The sequence below is a fragment of the Triturus cristatus genome, chromosome 10 (assembly GCF_964204655.1).
Source record: "Triturus cristatus chromosome 10, aTriCri1.1, whole genome shotgun sequence".
Lineage (NCBI taxonomy): Eukaryota > Metazoa > Chordata > Amphibia > Caudata > Salamandridae > Triturus > Triturus cristatus.
Window position 1 is genome coordinate 1,166,760,413 of NC_140593.1, and position 19,383 is coordinate 1,166,779,795.

The following is a 19,383-nucleotide window of genomic DNA, read 5'->3' on the forward strand; positions in this document are numbered from 1 at the left end:
AGATTATGGGGAGAGGGGATAGGAGCACAGGAAGTAGACAAAGAAAGAAAGAGTACTATGAATTATGAGCGCTTTACATGAGGAGAGTTACGTATCTTACAAATTCTACATTGTTACATCAGGCACAACAGTTACAAGTTAAATTTTTTAGAAAAATGGCATGTAGAGGGGTAAGGGGTAAAGTAAAAGGGTGAGGGGAGGGACAATTTAACGGAGCATAGGCAAAAGGATAGACAAAGCAAGCCAGTGGAGAGGAATTCTGGAGAGAGAGGAAGAGAAAGGAGAGGTAGCCAAAGGATGAAGGAGGGAAGCGGAGGGGGTAGGGGAAACAGCGTGGTGAACAAGGAGAGTAACTGTGTTTGAACGTCCGGTAGGGTGGGGCAGGGATCATTTTTCAGTCCTCAGTTTTGTGTGATTCCCAAATTCACGGTGGACTCTATCAGCGGTGAGACTCCATGGCATAAGAATGCAGGATGCCTCCCCAACAAGGGGAGAGGAGTGCTTTGGTCATGGGCACACTCTGAGGTATGAAGGAGGGAAAAGGTGGGGGAGAGGGAGGGAAAACCCAGCAGGAACGCAGTGCCTAGCCAAACTTTAAAACTAGTCCCACATTGGATGTGTACTGCACAGTACAGCACACATGCAACATTGAAAACATTAGGAGAAATGAAAGCAATTGTCCCATTTAATGCTTGCTTTAAATGGGTGTTATTTCCTGGTGCAAACCCTGTCTACCATTGTTAGTAGATAGTGTTCTGCATGAAAAAAACATGGGTTGTTGCACGGGAACACACATGTACCATCAATGGAACACAATCTATAAACAGTTGTTTCCGGGGCATATGTTTCACAATCAGTTAAGCAAATATAATACTTTATTCTTCTTATGTGTGTAGGTGTCAGTATAGGGTGACTTTTCAAACGATCCTTAAAGTTTGCTGGAGCTATATATTTATAATTGTCTTATCTTTCTGTTTTCTTCAATCTTCCTCTCATGTTTGGTAGAGTGGCCCCGAACGGCAACAATAAGGCACTACAGTCTGAGCAGTCCAATGCTTGGATACTTTTAGAAAAATCTTAATAAATCTCTCTGGCTCGTCTATAATTCCTCTGTTAGATGTTATTAGATACACATTTTAACCAGAACTAACAGATTTGGAAGCAGGGTCTGCCTTCCACAGAAAATAGGCTGTGCACCAACATTAAAGTCGCCCCCATTAGCGAAAAAGAGATATAAAAAAGGTCCCCACCTGTGCAAATCAGACTGTTTTGAATTTGAAATATTGCGCTCTATGGGTGTTTTTCAAGTACTGGAGAACGCATGCATTTGTACTTGCTGCATACCATATTTGTGCTAATATCAGGGAAATCAACAGTCAAATCTGATCCCCAAACCATAAAATAGCCCACATCCTGCCAGAAAATACTCATTCACACTGATCTGTCAGACCAGCTCTTCTGGCACTGCCAGATTGACATATAGGCCAGTTAGACCCTGCTTGGAAGCACATCCTCAATTATTTGGATTTAGATCACTCTTTTGGCTCCCCATCTCAGTCTCACAAGATCAATACCACCTAGAATTTAATTTGCAGCGTGAATATGTTACATCAAAGTTAGCTATTCTTCGTTTGTGGCTCAGGTTGCAGCATGCAGAAGAAGAGACGTTGAGAGAAACACCCAGACATAATTGGACTCCATATCGCTTAACAAGTAAACCTCAAGACATGTGGCAAAAGACCCTTTGATAGCAATTCCAGTGGATCCTGCATGAGCCCTAGACAAACTCTGCCAGGAAGTCCTTGAGAGATCAAGGCGAGATAATGCAGCTTTGAGGTAATTGGGCCCATCATTTTCATACCTTCCTCCAACATATCATGCGTAAAATGGCAAATGAGGAAGGTTTTTGAGGTTCTTCTTTCAGAATCCCATGCTTTCGCATAATAAACAGACCTTCAGCATAGCAAGAAATAATCAGTTGTTTCACTGACTTACCAACAAATTGACACTGAACTCCAACAAGCACTACTATAAGAATATGCCCTGAGAAAAAAATAAAACTAGTGTACAAATACAGGTAACACGTGATGTCAGTGGAAACTGAGGTATCATTGCCCTATTGTCCAACAATATGGGGATGATTCAAATATGAGCAGAAGGAAGTAAATTATTATGACGTAGGGAGTGCCTGCCTATTTTTTACTTGACCTTCAAACAGGTGGTCATTTATAAAGGCATTGGCAGCAACTGGCATGACTGTGGTTCCTGCCAATGCATTTTAACCTGTGCTCCAGGGCTGTGTCAGCAGGATGCAGCCTTAGAGCACAGAGTAAAATGAGCTGGATTTTCTTTTTGTACAGAAATAATATAATGCTCCTATAGCCATGGAGTCTTCAATGTTCCTTGGTGGTAAGAAACAGTAACAAATGAATACATGTCCGCCCATCTAAATTCCTAAGATGGCACTTACTCCCCAGGACCATCAGAAAAGCTTGCCCATGGTGGAGACCGGGTAGTCTGTCTGCATTTAAATGGAGCGGGCGGACTATCATGTTTGCTGTATGTATACCCCGTCGCCATTGCAAAGGCATATGCATACCACCAACATAGAAATCACTCTCTAAATTTCCAATTGCACTGGGAGTAATGTACTTAAAGGACATTGGAGGCAATGATAATGTGACTCACCCTGATAGGTTATGTTTTACCCCTTGGGCAGGACACAAATCATTAGGCGTGTTCCTCCTGAGAGCCCAGAGTGTCCGTCAGGTAGTTAGAAATATACCAGCCATTGTTCAAGATATGAGTTAAAATACACAGTGGTGGATGCAATATTTTATGTTTTGCCACATGTGATCCACGTTTAAATGGTTCACCTTATGTAATAAAAGGCACAAATGCATTAGCTTCCTGTTTTAATTATGGAGAATAAACATCATAACATCACAACATCGGAAGTTAGGCTAAACATACGTAGAACCTTCCAACAGTTATCATGCTTGACTTCCCAGCAAAAAATTCGAAACTCCATTATGCCTACAGGAAAATTACAAAACAAATGTGTAAGTTGCTGAACAACTCTGAAAAGAGGAAAAGGGAAGAAAGCAAATGTGCATGCCACCTTCTGATTTGAGACTCAGAATTTCTGATTTTCATTTCTGGTGCCAAGATCTTCATCCCTGCAGGAAACCTTAGCTGACATTATCATACGGAAAGTCATTTTAGGAAAACTGATCTCTCTTTGGAAGAAATTCATGCTTAACCCAGGACTGACAGTTTATGATTAACCATAAAATGGAATTGCTTTGTCATGCTTCAGCCCAGATTCTGAAAGGTGTCACGCAACACAGTGCAGCACCCTATGAGTCTGCGCTGTGCTGCAAGGTAGGGAGAGGGCAGGATAGAGCTATATTTACAGAGATATGGCTCTCTCCTCCCTGCTCCCTAGTGCTGGTGCAGATTTCAACTGCTGTGCACCAGGCACACATCTTAACATCATAGTGCAAGAGTGTGTGCCAGAGTCTACCATAGGTTTTGTACAAGGGTTCCCTTCCCTTGCAAACTAATATGGCTAGACATGTTTGAAACCCTTTCCTTCTGTGTATGTGTGCTGCACAGTGCAGCAAGCATGCAAAGTAGGAAAAGAAAGGAGAAATGAAAGAAAATTCTCCTGTTAATACCTGCTTTCCAGCTGTGTTAATTTTTAGTGCTAAACCCTATCTACTAATGTTAGTAGTTAGGGTTAAAAGTTAAAAAGCATGGGTAGTTGAATGGGAACGCCCATGTACCACCCACGTAATGCCCCCTTAACACAAAAGAATGCAAAGCAGCATTTTGCGCTGCTTTGTGTTATTTTTCCATAAAAACCAAATTACAAAATACAACACAAATGAGCATTGATTTGTTAATTGCCAAATAAGATTAACCTCAGGTTAGTGTTACAAAAGTAACGGTAGCCCAACGCTAAACCTTTGTGAATCTGGGCCTACATGTATGAGGTGTGCACAGTGAAAGGCGTGTGTGTTTGTAGTCCATGACCATGGTCAGTGAAATGTGGCGTGTGACTGTCTTGTGCTCTTCCTGCTCACATCAAATGATGTGGTAATAGGTTGTGGTTTGCTAAATTAAACTTTGATGTTTGAACATTCTACTCAATCAGCTCCTGCTGAATGAAGGAAACTGAATACAATTGTATGACACTCAAATTGAAAATGTTAAGGGCAAGCTTGGGACAATTTAACATGAAGCACATGCTAATAATCATGCTGTCAGGTCAACAATTCCATTTACAATTTGTTTTTACTTGCTAAAGATGATTTAGAAACTACATTGTCTTTAGTGTTCATATCGGGTCTGAAGAATATGACAAAAATCTTGGGAGCAAAGATGCAGTACAGAAGCCCAGCACCAGAGGACAAGATTGCAAAAATCTCAACTGCAGCCACATATTTTCCTTTTGTGCTGAGATAGGCTGGGATGAAAGAGAACCAGACACATAGGAATACCAGCATGCTGAAGGTGATGAACTTGGCTTCATTGAATGTGTCGGGCAAATTACGAGCCAGAAATGCAATCCCAAAACTTGTAAATGCCAAGAGTCCCAGGAAAGCCAACATGCAGTAGAACATAACAATGCATCCCTCATTGCACTGAGCTACAATCTTCCAGTTGGAGACACTCATGTTCAGTTCTGGGAATGGAGCTGATATTCCCAGCCATATGGCTACAACAGAAGACTGGGTAAAAGCAGAAGAGAGAACAATAGAGTATGATGTCCTATAGCCAATCCATTTCCTTAAATTGCTGTTTGGCTTGGTGGCTTTAAAGGCAATGACTACCATAGCTGTCTTTGCCAATACTGAAGAAATACAAAGGGAGAAAGACATACCAAAAATCACCTGACGAAGTATGCATGTAATTACGTTGGGCCTGCCAATGAAAATCAAAGAACAGAGAAAGCATGGCATGAGTGCAAAAAGCAGAAAATAACTAAGCTGCAAATTATTAGCCTTCACCACCGGGGTGTGTCGAAACCTAATGAAAGTGCACAACACGCCTATGGCGTTGAAAAAGAGGAAGATAGAGATCAAAGCCAAGATGAATCCAAGAGGTTCTTCGTAGGACAAAAATTCTGTTTGTTTTGGCATGCACTTGTCTTTTTCACTGTTTGACCAGTGATCATCTGGGCACTTCACGCAGTCCAGGGAATCTAAAATGACAACAGATCATGCAATTTAGAAAGTAACATGATATAGATATCGCAGATTGTAAGGTCAAAAGAAACAAATCAGAGCATGAATTAGACTGTGACAAGCAGTGAATTTTCCATTGCAGCAAATCATTGCTTCTCTTCAACTACTGTTGGTATTTATCACATCATAATAATAAGAAAGTAAGGTTCTTTTCTTTCAGAATATACATATGAGAATCAAGATCATGAGCATCACAATGAGTGGCCAGTAGTGAATAAGGTGTTATTTTATAAGCATCTGGATTCAGGATTACTCCCACTTTCCTTCAAGCTATGATGTGACAATGGCCGGCGATCGTTAGGCAGCAGAGAAACACACAGGAGGACAGTGAAATGTGCTTGCTTTAAATCTTTTACAATGTTGTCTTGTACAGCCACCATACTTTAGAATAGGTAGATATTGTTCCATTATGTTGGTGTTTTGAGAATTTGTCTTGGGCTGCATTAAATACATTTTGAACTTCTAACAATATTGCGCAATGTAACAGACCTACATGACCATGACCATTCATTGTGTCAAATATGGTAATACCAGTGGCCCAACAGTACCACCGCCGATGCCATGGGCCATTCATATTCTCATATTGCGTTTTGTTGTTAACAGGGCCCCAAGAGGAGCCATCTCATGGGTGTTCGAGAGATCCTAAAATCTTATTCAAATAAATCATAGGAGAGGTGTGGTTTTTAATCTCTAATGTAGCCAGGGGTTATAAGGTGCTTAGATAGAAATATAGGTTGACAGAGATTTTGAATAGGAAATAAAGATTAGCCTGACAGAGACCCTTCTGTGATTCTCAAAACCAGGAGAGTGAGAGAAATCTGGCCAGTGGCGTACTCCCAAATTCGCTGTTTACACACAAAGCAACTGGGCGAAATAGGAGAAAGAAAATGGAAGTAGGCAGATGGGGTCCAGAAAGAATGCTACTTCCTAGGTACGCCTGGGTATCCAAAGATATTAAAATTGGTGCCTCACTCACTCTATCATGACAGGTATTTTTTGATTTTCTATTTTCATATGGGTCCCTGCTTAGTCCAGTAAGAATTTACCTAAGGACTCTCCACTCATTGGTTGAGTCGACCCTGGTGGTACCACCCTACCAGGGTGCGGATAGGCACCGATGATGAAGCATGTCATGATAAAGTGAGTAAGGTGTCTATTTAAATATCTTTGGATACCCAGGCATACCCAGGGACCCTTCTTTTTGCACAACATCATCTACATGCAATAAAGAGAACTTAAGGCTAGGCTTTATATATGTCTTGATATCTTCCCAGAAGAGGATTGACCAGGCAAGATAAACTATCACCATGTTAAATGTGTCAGTAGATAGCCAGTAAGAACTCCTTTGATTGAGGTAAGTTTCACTGACTTTGACCTTGATTTGCTGTGAAAATGGGATTGAGACACATTCAGGTCACCTTGGTTTTAAGGACATGTTTTAAAGAACCTACCAATGACAAAATAGATTCTCTTTACAAACCCATACAGAACATGCTGATACCCTTTTCAAACATAAAAAAAATTGAGAAAAAGGGATAGGGAATGCTTCATCTTCTAGATGACAAAAACGAAGAGTTGTTTTAAACTCTGTCCCTTGAAGGTTTCAGAAAAAGCCTACAAAAAACATAAAGGGATAACTTGGTACTTTGTTTAGACGACTTCATACTGTGGATCTCGCCTCTTGAACTTGGAAGTACAAGGAAAGCTAGACAAAGAAGCCTGCAGCCATGCTGAACAAACTCCTGTTGCTTGGCCTTCCTTGGAGAATTGTGAACATTCTTGGACTAATAAAAAAGATTCAATTATCATTGTGAGAATATGGACTGACTTAATTCAAGCCAGCCTTGAAGAACCTTCTCAAAAACCTTGACAAATCTGCCTTTTCCATATTTTCCCCCTATGTCCCCATTTTATTACTGTTCTTTTTTGGGAACTTCATTAGGAGGACCAGGGAGTACCTGAGGAAATAAATTCTGAAATCACAGTAACCTCTACTAGGAAAATTGTCTTGTGTAGCACTCTAAGGAAAGCCATCTTATGAAATGTGGAGAGCTCTGTGGATATATCTTCTTAGAAGACGCAAGCTTGTGATAACCTGTGAAAGGAGAACAAACCAAAGAAACCTGGTTCAGAAGCACCTTCTCCAAGTTAGAGGTTTTCACTCACTGTCTGCCCAGCTCTCAGTAGGCTTCTATTCGGTGTGTAAGGTCCTACATCTTCACTTATATATCACTAGATATAACAGACGGGTGAACTCATTAACTGATACAAGTTACAAATTCTACATAACCTTTACCTATGTGCATGCACTTGTTTAGGATCATGTGCTCCGTAGGGCCTTCATAAGTCCTACAAGTGGATTTTGTTGCTGTTTGAGGAATACCAACTTCTCCTACTGACAGTAACTAATAGCATGTTTTTGAAAATGTAATATATGGATCAATAATGCATTTTTTATTACTTTGATGATATTGATTAAACTACATGGTAATCTGTTTAACAGAGCTTAGTTTAGGCCTTACGTTCATTAGTTTTTTAAATTTATTTTTTGCTCTTTAGTCACAAAAATGCTAAAGGAATTTCTTCAAACATATGTCTTCCTGCTCCAACTAAGGGGCTGATTACGATGGCGGTGAGTCCGCCACCGAAAGCCTATGGGTGGTAGTCTCACCGCCATCGTAGTTAAGTTTCCCACCCGCCATTTTACAATGGCGGGTGGTGTGATGGCGGTTGGAAAGACTGACTGCCACGCATCCACTGGGCTCCTCGAGCCCGCTGGTGCAGCGGAGGGGGTTATATTCCATACAATGGTAGTGGTGCTTACCAGGCACTGTCATAGGGATTACAATATCCCACCATGAAAAGGCTGGTGGAAAGGGACTATGGGGGCCCCCCTTCCTCCCTGGCCCTCCAATGTGGGCACTGGGGGACTTCTATGGTGACCTCTATTTGGCCCTGCACCATGTGGCAGGCACCACATGGTGCCTGCCACGTGGTGCAGGGATATGTGCAGTGTACCTATTTTGCATTGCGGCTAGTGCTGCAGCCAGCAGCACCCTTCGCAATACAAAGTATAGGCATTGCGACCTCGGTGGTGGCGGCCGCAATGTAATGCCTATGTTGGGACGGCCGACAGCCTGTCCGGTGGTCTCGATTCTCGATAGGGTGCGTCAGCCCCCAAGTTCTAGAAAGCCTTATCTGTACCCTTTTGAGTGTAGAAAAAAGATAATGAGAACACATGCTGTATGTACATGACAATATTGGTGTATATGAACCATAGGCCTGCGGTTCCAATTTGTCTGCAGTTACGACTTCTACTGAAAGTTAACCAAAGACACCAATTTCTCTACAGGCGTATATAATGATACTGGGGTTGGATTTGTTTTTCCAAGATTACTTTGCATATTTTCTTGAAGGTTGAAAAGTTCAGATTCCAAGAGAAAGTCTAGGCTTTAGGGAAACAAACTAAGCAAACAAATCCATTTTAGTGGGGGATTTCATCAGCAAAACCCTTACTGCAATAATTCATACCATACTACGAAGCAATAATTTGAGGAATTTTCACAAATCTTGCAACGAAATTTAAAATGTTATCCAATTCTGTTAATGCAGGTATATTTTACATCTTGCCTGATTGCATGGATGAATGAATGTATGGGTGGATGGATGAATGAATGAACGAATGACTGCACCATATATACACTGCACAGCTGCTAGAAAGACATCCCTGTGCTAGAAGCAGCTTAGAAGTGGAAAGTCAACAGAAAGCTACTGGGTAGACTGAAGTAGCCAGGTTTTCAGTTGTTTTGTAGACTTGGAAATTTGGGGGAACACAGATACAGTATGGGGAAGTGTTTCATATTTTGAGGGCCAGAAAGGAAAAAGAAATGCCACCCAGATGGGCATGACTCACTCAGGGAACTTGCAGCAGAAAATGACTGAATGATCTCAGAGATGTGGAGGGACGACATAGAGAAAATGTTTGCCTCAGATACTTAATACCTTCTTTATGGAATGCTCTGAATTTCAACAGTAAAGCTTTGAACAAAATATGTTTGTGCACCAGAAGCCAATGTAAGTTCCTCAGATGTGAGGAAATTGATTCCAGTCTGGGAAGATTAAATGTAACATTGCAGCTATGTTCTGTAATGCCTGAAATCAACAGAGCAAGTGTTCAGGAAGGTCAAGTTATTGGAGGTGATCACAGCCTGACTAATAATCTTTCTGGTGTACTCTGGTAGTATTTCAATTTTAAATGTTTACTATTTGAATGTGAAACAAGATCCTGCGACTGCCCTCACCTGGAAAAAAAGAAGACATGTTTATGACATTTAATTCCAAGATTTCTCACCTTGTCTGCAGAGATCAGAAGTTCCCCTAATTGAAGTGGCCACCAAGCACTGGACCAGACGGATTTCAAGCAATTGAAGAATAATATTCCATTTTTATCTGAATTAAGCTTTAAATAGTTCTTCATCCATTGGGCTACTTTCATGATGTAAAAACATTTGTGGCTCACTGTTAACCTCCTATAAGACAACATGAGGTAGGTGCCATCCAAATATGACACCCCCTTCAAGCTAAATGGTTGGATGATATTTGCCTCAGGAGCCATATAGACATTACTAGAGAGTGGGACTTAAGGCAGTGCCTTGGAGGACACCATGTCTCAAAACTTTGGAAAAGAGGTACATGGTGGAAGATGAACAGTCTGGTGGCAGTCAGATTGAAAATACGTGAACCAGAGCAAGACAACATCACTGTTAGCCAGTCATTCTAAATGAATGGAATGAGACTCAATGTAAACAACTTCAGAGAGTTCTAACAATACCACAGCCACTGCTTTGCCATGGTCTAAACTCATCTAAATAGATGCAGTTACTTAAAGGAGGGCCAATTCCATGCTATGACATGCTGTAGAAAAGATTGTTGGCCTCAAGGTAATGATTGACCTTTCCATTACTGACTATTTTTTCTAGCACTTTTGATAGAGAAGGAAGTAGTGAATTTGGTTTAAACCTTGCTAAAACTTAGGATCAGCAGAGTTTTCTTTAATAAAGTGACCGCCTGCACACACATGCTTTCAAGCCTTAATAACCACTGCAATGATCGATTACATAGATTGTTAATAACTGGGTTTATAATATGCATGGCTTTGCTAGAATATGAGGTGGATAAGGGTCCCACAAGGAGCCTGACCAACAGTCCAAAATTGCCTGTGCCAAAACATCTCGCATGATGCTCTAAATGCAAAATGCATGGCGCCATCCTACTTGGCTTTCCTTTAAATGATCTCATAAGATTGTAGCCCTCTTTCTGTTTTTACAGTTGCCATCTTTGGAACACAACCATATTCTCCGTTCTTGCAATCTAGTTGTTTGACTGCCAACATATAGATTTAAATGCTTGTGCATATCTAACAGACTAACAATAGAGCAACGGTGGACATAACCTTCAGTATTTGTTTGAGCTGACTTTGGTTTTGTGTGCTTACATGTTTAATCTTTGACTGGTCCATTTCTTGTTGTTGATAACTCCTTGTAATTTGAAGTATAATACTAACTTTACACTGGCTTATGATTGAATTGGAGTGAAAAGGTTGGTCGGGTCTTATTTCCAATCCCTTTTAGCCCTGTTTTTGTTTTTTATAGTTGACATCTTGGTGGCTCTATACCTTCTCCAGCATTGCAGTCTAGCTGTCTGACTGCCAATATAGATTTAAATGCACAGCCCTGCCAAGTACCATGCATCAGGGGTTAGACAAATTCAATTCAATTCAATTCAAATCTTTATTCGGATACAAATATATCCATAAAAGCACAGGTCAAATAGCAGCATAATGGTACACAGATCAACAATCAGGTAAAATCAATTCAAGATAAGACAACTTAAGAAGGCAATTTCCGATTAGGCCTACTTAGTTTATACATAACTTGTATCATAAAAAGATTAAAAGACTGATCTATAGAAAGTAACCATATATTTTTAGCAAAATCATGAATATAATATTAACATAAGATCAATCATAGTAACCTTCATAAATTGCACATTGTGTTACGAGCATGTACTGCAGCTTTCAAGAACGTGCCTACATGATAAATTAGTTCATCCTCTACCAATTTTATGATTTTTATGTAAGCTTCTTTATGGTGGACAGGGGAAGATTTTTTGAAAAATGGTATCAAAAACCATTTTGCATATTTTGAGTAAAAATTACAAAAAAATAAGAAGTGTAACATTGTTTGCTTACTTTGGTCATCACAAGGGCATGGCATTTGATCAAGATTGCATTATACCTCAAGGAGAAACAAAGTAGAAATGTCACTGTGCCAGCCCTTAGACGGAAAAGGAGTCTTCGCTCCCAGCGGTCTATCGGTTTTAAGAGGTAACTGGATGGCAAATGGGAGTCAACCTCGCTAGACATATACCTGACAAAGGAGGTCTTCTGAACCCCCTTATCGTGTCTTAATTTCCTGTAGTGTGCATATAGAGCCTCCCGAAGGACTTTTTTTAATTTATGCCATCTAAATGAGTAGGGTGCTTTAATGCTTTGGGGGAAAAAACGTACCTTGACCTCGCAGCCTCAGGACTTCAGGACCCTTGTTCCAGCCCCCGGTACCAGTCTCCCCCCGCCGCCGCAGCTTTTGCCACTCTAGCGTGGCCGCAGAGCGGGGGAGACTACATTGCCCAAGAGTCTTTGTGGCAGGAAGTCGCAGCCGCACACGCCCATTCCGTGCCTGGAGGCGTTTAAGAACTGTGGAGAGCCCCGGTGGAGCGGGTGCTTTAACGCTTTGGGGGAAAAAACGTACCTTGACCTCGCAGCCTCAGGACTTCAGGACCCTTGTTCCAGCCCCCGGTACCAGTCTCCCCCCGCCGCCGCAGCTTTTGCCACTCTAGCGCGGCCGCAGAGCGGGGGAGACTACATTGCCCAAGAGTCTTTGTGGCAGGAAGCCGCAGCCGCACACGCCCATTCCGCGCATTGAGGTGCTTAAGAACTGTGGAGAGAACCCGCTTCGCGGGACGCGCAAGGCAGTTGCCGGGCTAAGCCCGGGCAAAGGGCGGGTCGTCTGTGGCCGTCCGGGGCCAGAGGAGGCCGGGCAGGGCCATCCCACTGATATTTCCGTTCTGAGTATTATATACCAAATTAGTACGTTGAAATCAAAGTTTGTTAGGATATTACTACATGTGACCTATGACCTCATATGCTAGTTATTGTTGCTGGTTGTTTCTTCTGCTATCTAACATATTTTTTTGAGATTATCCAATTTTGACTAGACGTCGAGTAAAACCTCCAATGGATAAAACGCATAACTCTATAGATACTTACCTGACCAAAGCAGTTACTGCCCTGGCGGAAGAAATAGACCGCACAGAAATACGTATATCAATAGGAACAGGTACAAGCGGTGGGGAACAAGTTAGTTCGATTGTAGAGATCCATACAACCAGGGAGGAAGGACTGACCATTACAGACTGGGTCCCGGACATGACACCTGACACAGCTATGGCTGACATAGAGAACGTTCACGTTTCACGGATCTCAATTAGACCGAATTTATCTAATTTATCCCCTTTGCCCCCACTTATAAATCCAATTAAAGGGGGAAAAAGGAGAAATACAGGTCAGGGAAATAGCAGGATAGCCAAAGAAAAGCAAATCGTCACAAGAGGGATTTCGACAAAACAGAAAGTTACCTTGAATAATGAGCAATTTAAGTGTACATTCAGTATGGAGGCTCTTACTGAGAAAATAAATGAGTTAATCCGGCCACTATATGAAAAAATTGATAACTTGACAAGAGAGGTACACAAACTTGGTGGGCACATGGATAAACTTAGATTATGAGATCAAATAGCTAATCCAAGAGATCAGACTAATGTGATTACAAATAATGCCCCCACCAATTTGGCATCGAGTAACCCGCTAATTTTGACGACGGCTGGTCCTAGTACAGGTACGATTGCACCCAGAAATTCAGATAATGACAAAAAATTAGAGGTACTAAATAATCCACCATACGAGAAAATAATTATGCCACCGATAGGTAAAGTAAACCAAAGGGAAGAGACCTAGGAGCAGGCAAGAGGCTCACGTAATACAGATAATCTCAAAATTAACGATATACCAGCAGTTATTAACTTACCACCAGAATGCGGGGCATATGTCGTTGTCCTCTCTAATGTACCCAAATTACGGGAAGGTCAATCAGACACCTATGAAATTCTAAAAAATAAAACATTGTATTGGTTATCAAAAAATTGTGGCTTTCCCACGATGGGGGTTGATCAGATAATACTTACACAAAGAGTTGGATGGATAAGCCCACTACCAAAAAAATTTGACGGTGACGGTATAATAATTGACTTCAGGTCACCAGGTTGGGCGTATAAAACCCTACTAAATGCACCTCCCTCTTCAAGGTGGGATTTTAATACAACACTATTGCCATTGGGCTACTTCTACAGACATTTGTGATTATGCTGCCAATCAAAAGGATACCATCCTAATATTAATTTAATGCCCCCATTAGAAGCCCGACCCATATGTTTTTCTATTCCGTTGTATAATAGATTCCAGCTCCTGAGCCCTATGGAGGATAATGATTGACGTGAGAGATATGAGGGTGTATCCCCAAATGATGAACTAGATAGGAGGGTAGTTTATAGACCACTTGAAAGGGGAAATGAAATTAGTAAAGAACAACTTCCATATATAGACCCAAAGCAGGTGGATATAGGTTGTGATAGCACTGGGAGTAGCGACCACATTGTTATAAATAATGTTAATGAGTTAGTATCTGGGTTACAGCATGCTGAGACCATGGTGAATGTTGTTGCAACTACAAATCCTCCCATTAGCCAAGGAATACAAACAGTAATACAAAGGGGTTATACACTCATAACATGGAATATTGCAGGCCTTGGTAAAAAACTAGATACCCCTTTTTGGCAGGATTTTATCTCCTGTGGCAATGACTTCATTTGCCTACAGGACACATGGAGTACAGTCCCGGTTGTAGTCGAAGGATATTCATCATATTGCCTGAGTGCGATACCTTTTCCAGCAGGAAGAGCTAAGGGAGGATTGCTGTTGCTTATACCAAATAAATTACTTGGGTGTAAAATTATAAGCTACTCATCTATCGATAACCATAGCCAAGTATTGAGATTCGAGTTTCCAAAGGGTATGGATTTTATTTTAATTAATTATTATAATTCTATCTTTACCAACGATAGGGGAGGATCATTAGATGCATTGGAAAAGGAGATAGATAGGGTATTGGCACTCTCTGGTAAACTTGCCATCATTTTATGGGCCAGTGATTTTAACATACGAGTTTGTTCCCTAATACAAACTAATTCATGTGGGTTCATGAAAGTCCACAATAATACTAATGGGAACAATGATGATTCGTTACATTTTCCCCATTGTGGATGCGGTATGACTTTAAAAACGATAATGGAAAAATTTGACCTCGACTTACTAGATTGGTCCATGAGAAAGGGCCATATCAAATGCCCAACTTTCACTGGGCGGAATGCTTATAGTAACATAGATCGTATTTTAATTTCCAAAAATAGTTTTTATACTGATCTATGGATATTTGAACAGGTGGTCGGTGACCACAATAGCATTTCTATAGTACTTCTAGATTGGGGTAATAAACTAACGAATACTGAGGAATGTATCTTGGACCTTCTCCCTGTTAGACCTAATGGCATGAGAATTAAGTGGGTCGGAGTAGACCCACCCAAAGTTCAAAAGGAAGTGGTCACAAACTGTAGAAAAGAAATTGACTATTGCCTTAGTGAAGAGGTCCTCCCTGATACTTTATTAGAAGCATTTTCTAATATAAATAGATCAATTAAGAGTTTATTAACCAATAGTACTAAAAATTTGAAAAAAGCTGGCTCGAGGTGGTTTGACTCAAAATGCACCCAGGCATTGCAGAAGTTGAAATTGGCGCTGGGGACCAAACCTCGTAACCAATCGCATATTCATGAGTTACGAGTTGAATATAAGCAAGTTACATTGGCCCACAAAAAAGAGTTTCGAATAGATGCATGGGACAATTTAAGTTTGGCAGCCAATACTAAGAATAGTAAACTTTTTTGGGAAATTGTAAATAGTCCCTTTTTAAAAGATAATTGTACTCCAGCATTAACGACCTATGTGAATTGTACAGAATGGATCGAGCATTATTCTAATATTTTTAACCCAGATAGGGTGCTCTCAACTGCATCTTTAAATGACGATTTTACGTGGCCTACATTGCCCATGTTAATTGATGTGGAAGAAGTACAAGAAGGGCTAGTCAATAGTAAGGGGGGAAAAGCACCAGGTCCGGACGGGGTCCCGATCGACTTATATAAGAACGAAATGGATCTATGGACCCCATTCCTTATGAGGGTTTTTAATATTGCGGCTCTAGGGAACATTCCAATATCTCGGGGTCAATCATTAATTTTTCCCACTTTATAAAAAGGGTTCTCACTCTGTAGCCTGTAATTACCGTACAATATCCTTATTGGATTCCTCAATAAACCTCATGAGCAGGGTTCTTTTAAAAAGATTGGAAACCTGGGCCTCGGACTATAAGATTTTATCTCCTGTTCAATACGGATTTAGGAAAGAACTAGGTACCATAGAACAATGTGCGAACCTTGATTTGCTAATTAATAAATATACGTCAGTGAAAGGGGGTCATTTGTTTTTATGTTTTGCCAATTTAAGCAGTGCTTTTGATTTAGTGGACCACTCTCCTTTGTGGACCGTACTGCTTGAATCTGGTGCCCCGAAAGAGATAGTATTATTTTTGGCACGAGTATATGAGAGACTACCCTGTAGTGTACGTTATGGGCCAACTGATGAACGAACCCCCTTTTTTGTTGTGAGAAGAGGTATCAGGCAAGGGTGTGTTTTGGCCCCCCTTTTATTTTCTTTATTTATTAATCAAATAGCCATGGTTTTAAGTCAGATTTCAGTAGATGCACCAATGATAGATAATAAGGCAGTACCGCTATTATTATGTGCTGATGATGCTGTTTTAATATCCCGTACCTCGATAGGCCTTCAACGGCTCATCAACAGTTTTACAGATTTTATTAAAGGCAGAAAACTCTTATTCAATAAATCAAAAACATTTACTATGACATGTGGCAAGAAGTCGAACTCATCAAGGTCCTTCTTCTTAGATGGTTTTAAAATACATGCAGTTAAATCTTTTTGTTACCTAGGTATTACTTTTACGGGAAGTGGTAAATGGACCAGTGAACATGAAAATATCAGATATAAAATGATCAGGAATACGAATGGTATATTTAGGTTTGCAGCAAAATTAGGGGATCGGAGAGTAAAGGACATGGTGACCATATATAACGCAAGATGTGTCTCCTCAGCCCTGTATGGGGCTGCAATATGAGGCCATTGTCCCGCTGACCAACTCCAATCAGATGAAAATAGTTTCCTTAAACGGTTACTCTGAGTGCACCTGCCTCAGCCTCCATTGAGTTAATTCATTTGGTAACTGGTCCTAATTATATATCTGATTTGGCTGCTTTGCGCCCCCTACTTTTATGGCGCTCCATCTGGTCTAAGACTGAAACTGAGTTCACACAGTCTATAATTAAGGACTATTTAAGGCTGGACCACTGTTCCCGTATACCGTGGTTAAGTTACAATAACCACTCGTATAATCTCTTATTTGATTTTAATATCCTTGATGAGTTCGAATATCCAATAACATTATCTAAAAAAGAGATGAAAGATTCCTTTATGTCCTATAAGAGGAGGGAACGAGTAAAATTAATTGGGTTCCAAAAGGCATTTGTGTTTTATAGGCAACTTGAACTCAAAAGTGGGCTTCAGCCGTATTTGGTAGATGTTTCAAGATCTTCGCATCAAATTGTATTAACACGCCTTAGGCAGGGAATTGCCCACCATCTCGTAGCCTTCCCGGTTATGGGAAAAAGTTCCAAAGTTATGTGCCCATGTGATAACATTTCTAAAGATTTGCTGCCATTTGTTATTATTTTGTAAATTTTATGTATCACTTAGGAATTTTTTTTTAAAGCCTATCTTTCTGAAATATAATATCCGACTAACTGCAAATGCTATGAAATTATTATGTACACTTGAGAGCCCAGATATCTGTTTTTATGTAGCAAATTTTATAATGGAATGTAGAGTTGCTAGAAAGTTGATAGTACTATGAAATTTTATTTTAAAATGGAAATTTGCTCTTAAGCATATGTTACTTTATAGCGAATTTGTACAGTTTCATGTACTGTAATAGTTAGTTAGACAGATATTTGCACATCTGGATTCTGGCACTTGATATTTTATAGCGTAATGCACTTTGATGTTTGATCCACGAACATGTGTTACAATAATTGTATAAGACGAGGAATATTGACAAATTCGTGTTTATAATAATTATACATGTAGAGGAGTACCGATATTAAACTTTGAATTTTAAATATGTTGATATAACTGTCCAGCCTATATGGTTGTGTTATGCAAACCGAATAAAAGCTTTTGAACTTGAGTAGGGTTTAGAAAGACGTGCACAAGGTTCACACAGCTCAAGCTCTCCCTCACTGCGGCGAGCCATGGTATTTCCCTACATCTTTTGCACTTGAGACAATCTGTTATTATATCTCTGGAAAGAATTGCTGCTGGTTTTTTCCAGATTGCAAGCCAAAATATGGCAGGGCGAGCCTTTATATAATCTTCAACATAAAACAATTTCAGTTTGTTATGGCAAACGGATTGTGATGCAGAGATTGGAGAACACAGGAGTTTTCCACAGAATCTATTTTCTTCGCCCTGAATACTGTTACTTTTTGTAAAACCCTAGACCTCTGCACCATATGTTGCAGAAGGGATGCATTGTGATTTAAACATTTTCGTGATGACTAAAACTGCTGCTGTCTTTTTGGGCTGTGGGAGACATAGGATTGAGTTAATAGCTTTAGGAAACGTAATCCTGCTGTGCACCACATGATCAGCACAGGAACCGTTAGCTGCAAATACCAGCCCCAGATTGGGAAAAGTGCAAGTGCATTGTAAACTTTGGTTGTCTATAGTAATAGAATTTAAAAGATACTTTTTCAGCCCACAAGCCATAATAAACTATTTTTTAGGTCGAGCCTAGCACAGCCCTGCTCTAGGAGATGACCTTCAGATATCGGTCTGCACTTTTGTTACACTCCTGCTTGTGCTGGCATCCACCTTGGGGGAGTGAGCAGCTGTGCGCAGGGGCCATCTGTTTTTAATTAGCGTAGCCGCTCTTGTTTACATTTGCCTGTGTCTGGTTTTGGCGCTCGGGTTGTTCTTTGTGCTGTCTCTTCACCAATCGTGGGTGCAGGGTGCTGCCTCCACACACAGTTCCCTTAATCATCCTGTGCCTTTCCCCAACACCTCCTGCATGGCGTTTCCGAAGGATCTGTTGTTAATTGTTCATGATTTTAAGCACTTTTATTTAATTATGAACTGTGCCACTTTTTTTTTTAAAATGTAAGGAGCTAGCACCGCGCAAATCAAGCTGGAAGAAGGTGGTATTTGCAGGCGCTGAATATTTGCCTTTTTTGAGTACCTAATAGCTGTGCTCATGTGCGTTAGTGTTATGTTGTTTTTTTTTCCGCCTCCCGAGTCCCCCCATAATGCTGTAATTTGTGTTAAATAATGCACAGAACTGTGGACCCTGCCACATCCATGGTTTGACCTACTGCTTTCAAAACAAACGATACCAAAGTTTGGGTGCATGCCATCAAATGTTATGGTTAATGATTGTAAATATATAAGGGCCTCCTGTCTTTAAATTCTAGCTGGGGAACTGACTTTTTCCCTTAGTAGTTTTAGGGTATGCTGCTGATGGCTCGTAGATTAAAGCAGCACAGCAGGAGCTTGTGTATAGCCATGTCTTCATACGTTAGAACGATGATGGACCTACTCAGCCTCTCATCCTCTGAGGTCGATATAATTACATGGTTGGGGAACAAAAAAACGATCAGCTCCAAGACACGGTTCAGCAGTGAACGTATGCTTTTGAAGGACGGCTATGTTGTGGGAAAAGGACTTGTGTCCGCTGGCCTCTATTACACTGGGGAGGGCAGGGTACATTAGGAT

At 40.6% G+C, this 19,383-nt stretch overlaps 1 protein-coding gene across 1 annotated transcript in view; it reads right to left on the bottom strand.

The window, feature by feature from the left end:
- LOC146796862 (vomeronasal type-2 receptor 26-like) overlaps positions 1-19,383 on the bottom strand; it is a 139,419-nt gene that overhangs the window by 44,141 nt on the left and 75,895 nt on the right. Inside the window, exon 7 of the mRNA XM_085631398.1 lies at positions 4,291-5,209. Within this exon, the coding sequence (XP_085487524.1) occupies positions 4,291-5,209 (919 nt within the window). The remainder of the gene's footprint in view (positions 1-4,290; positions 5,210-19,383) is intronic.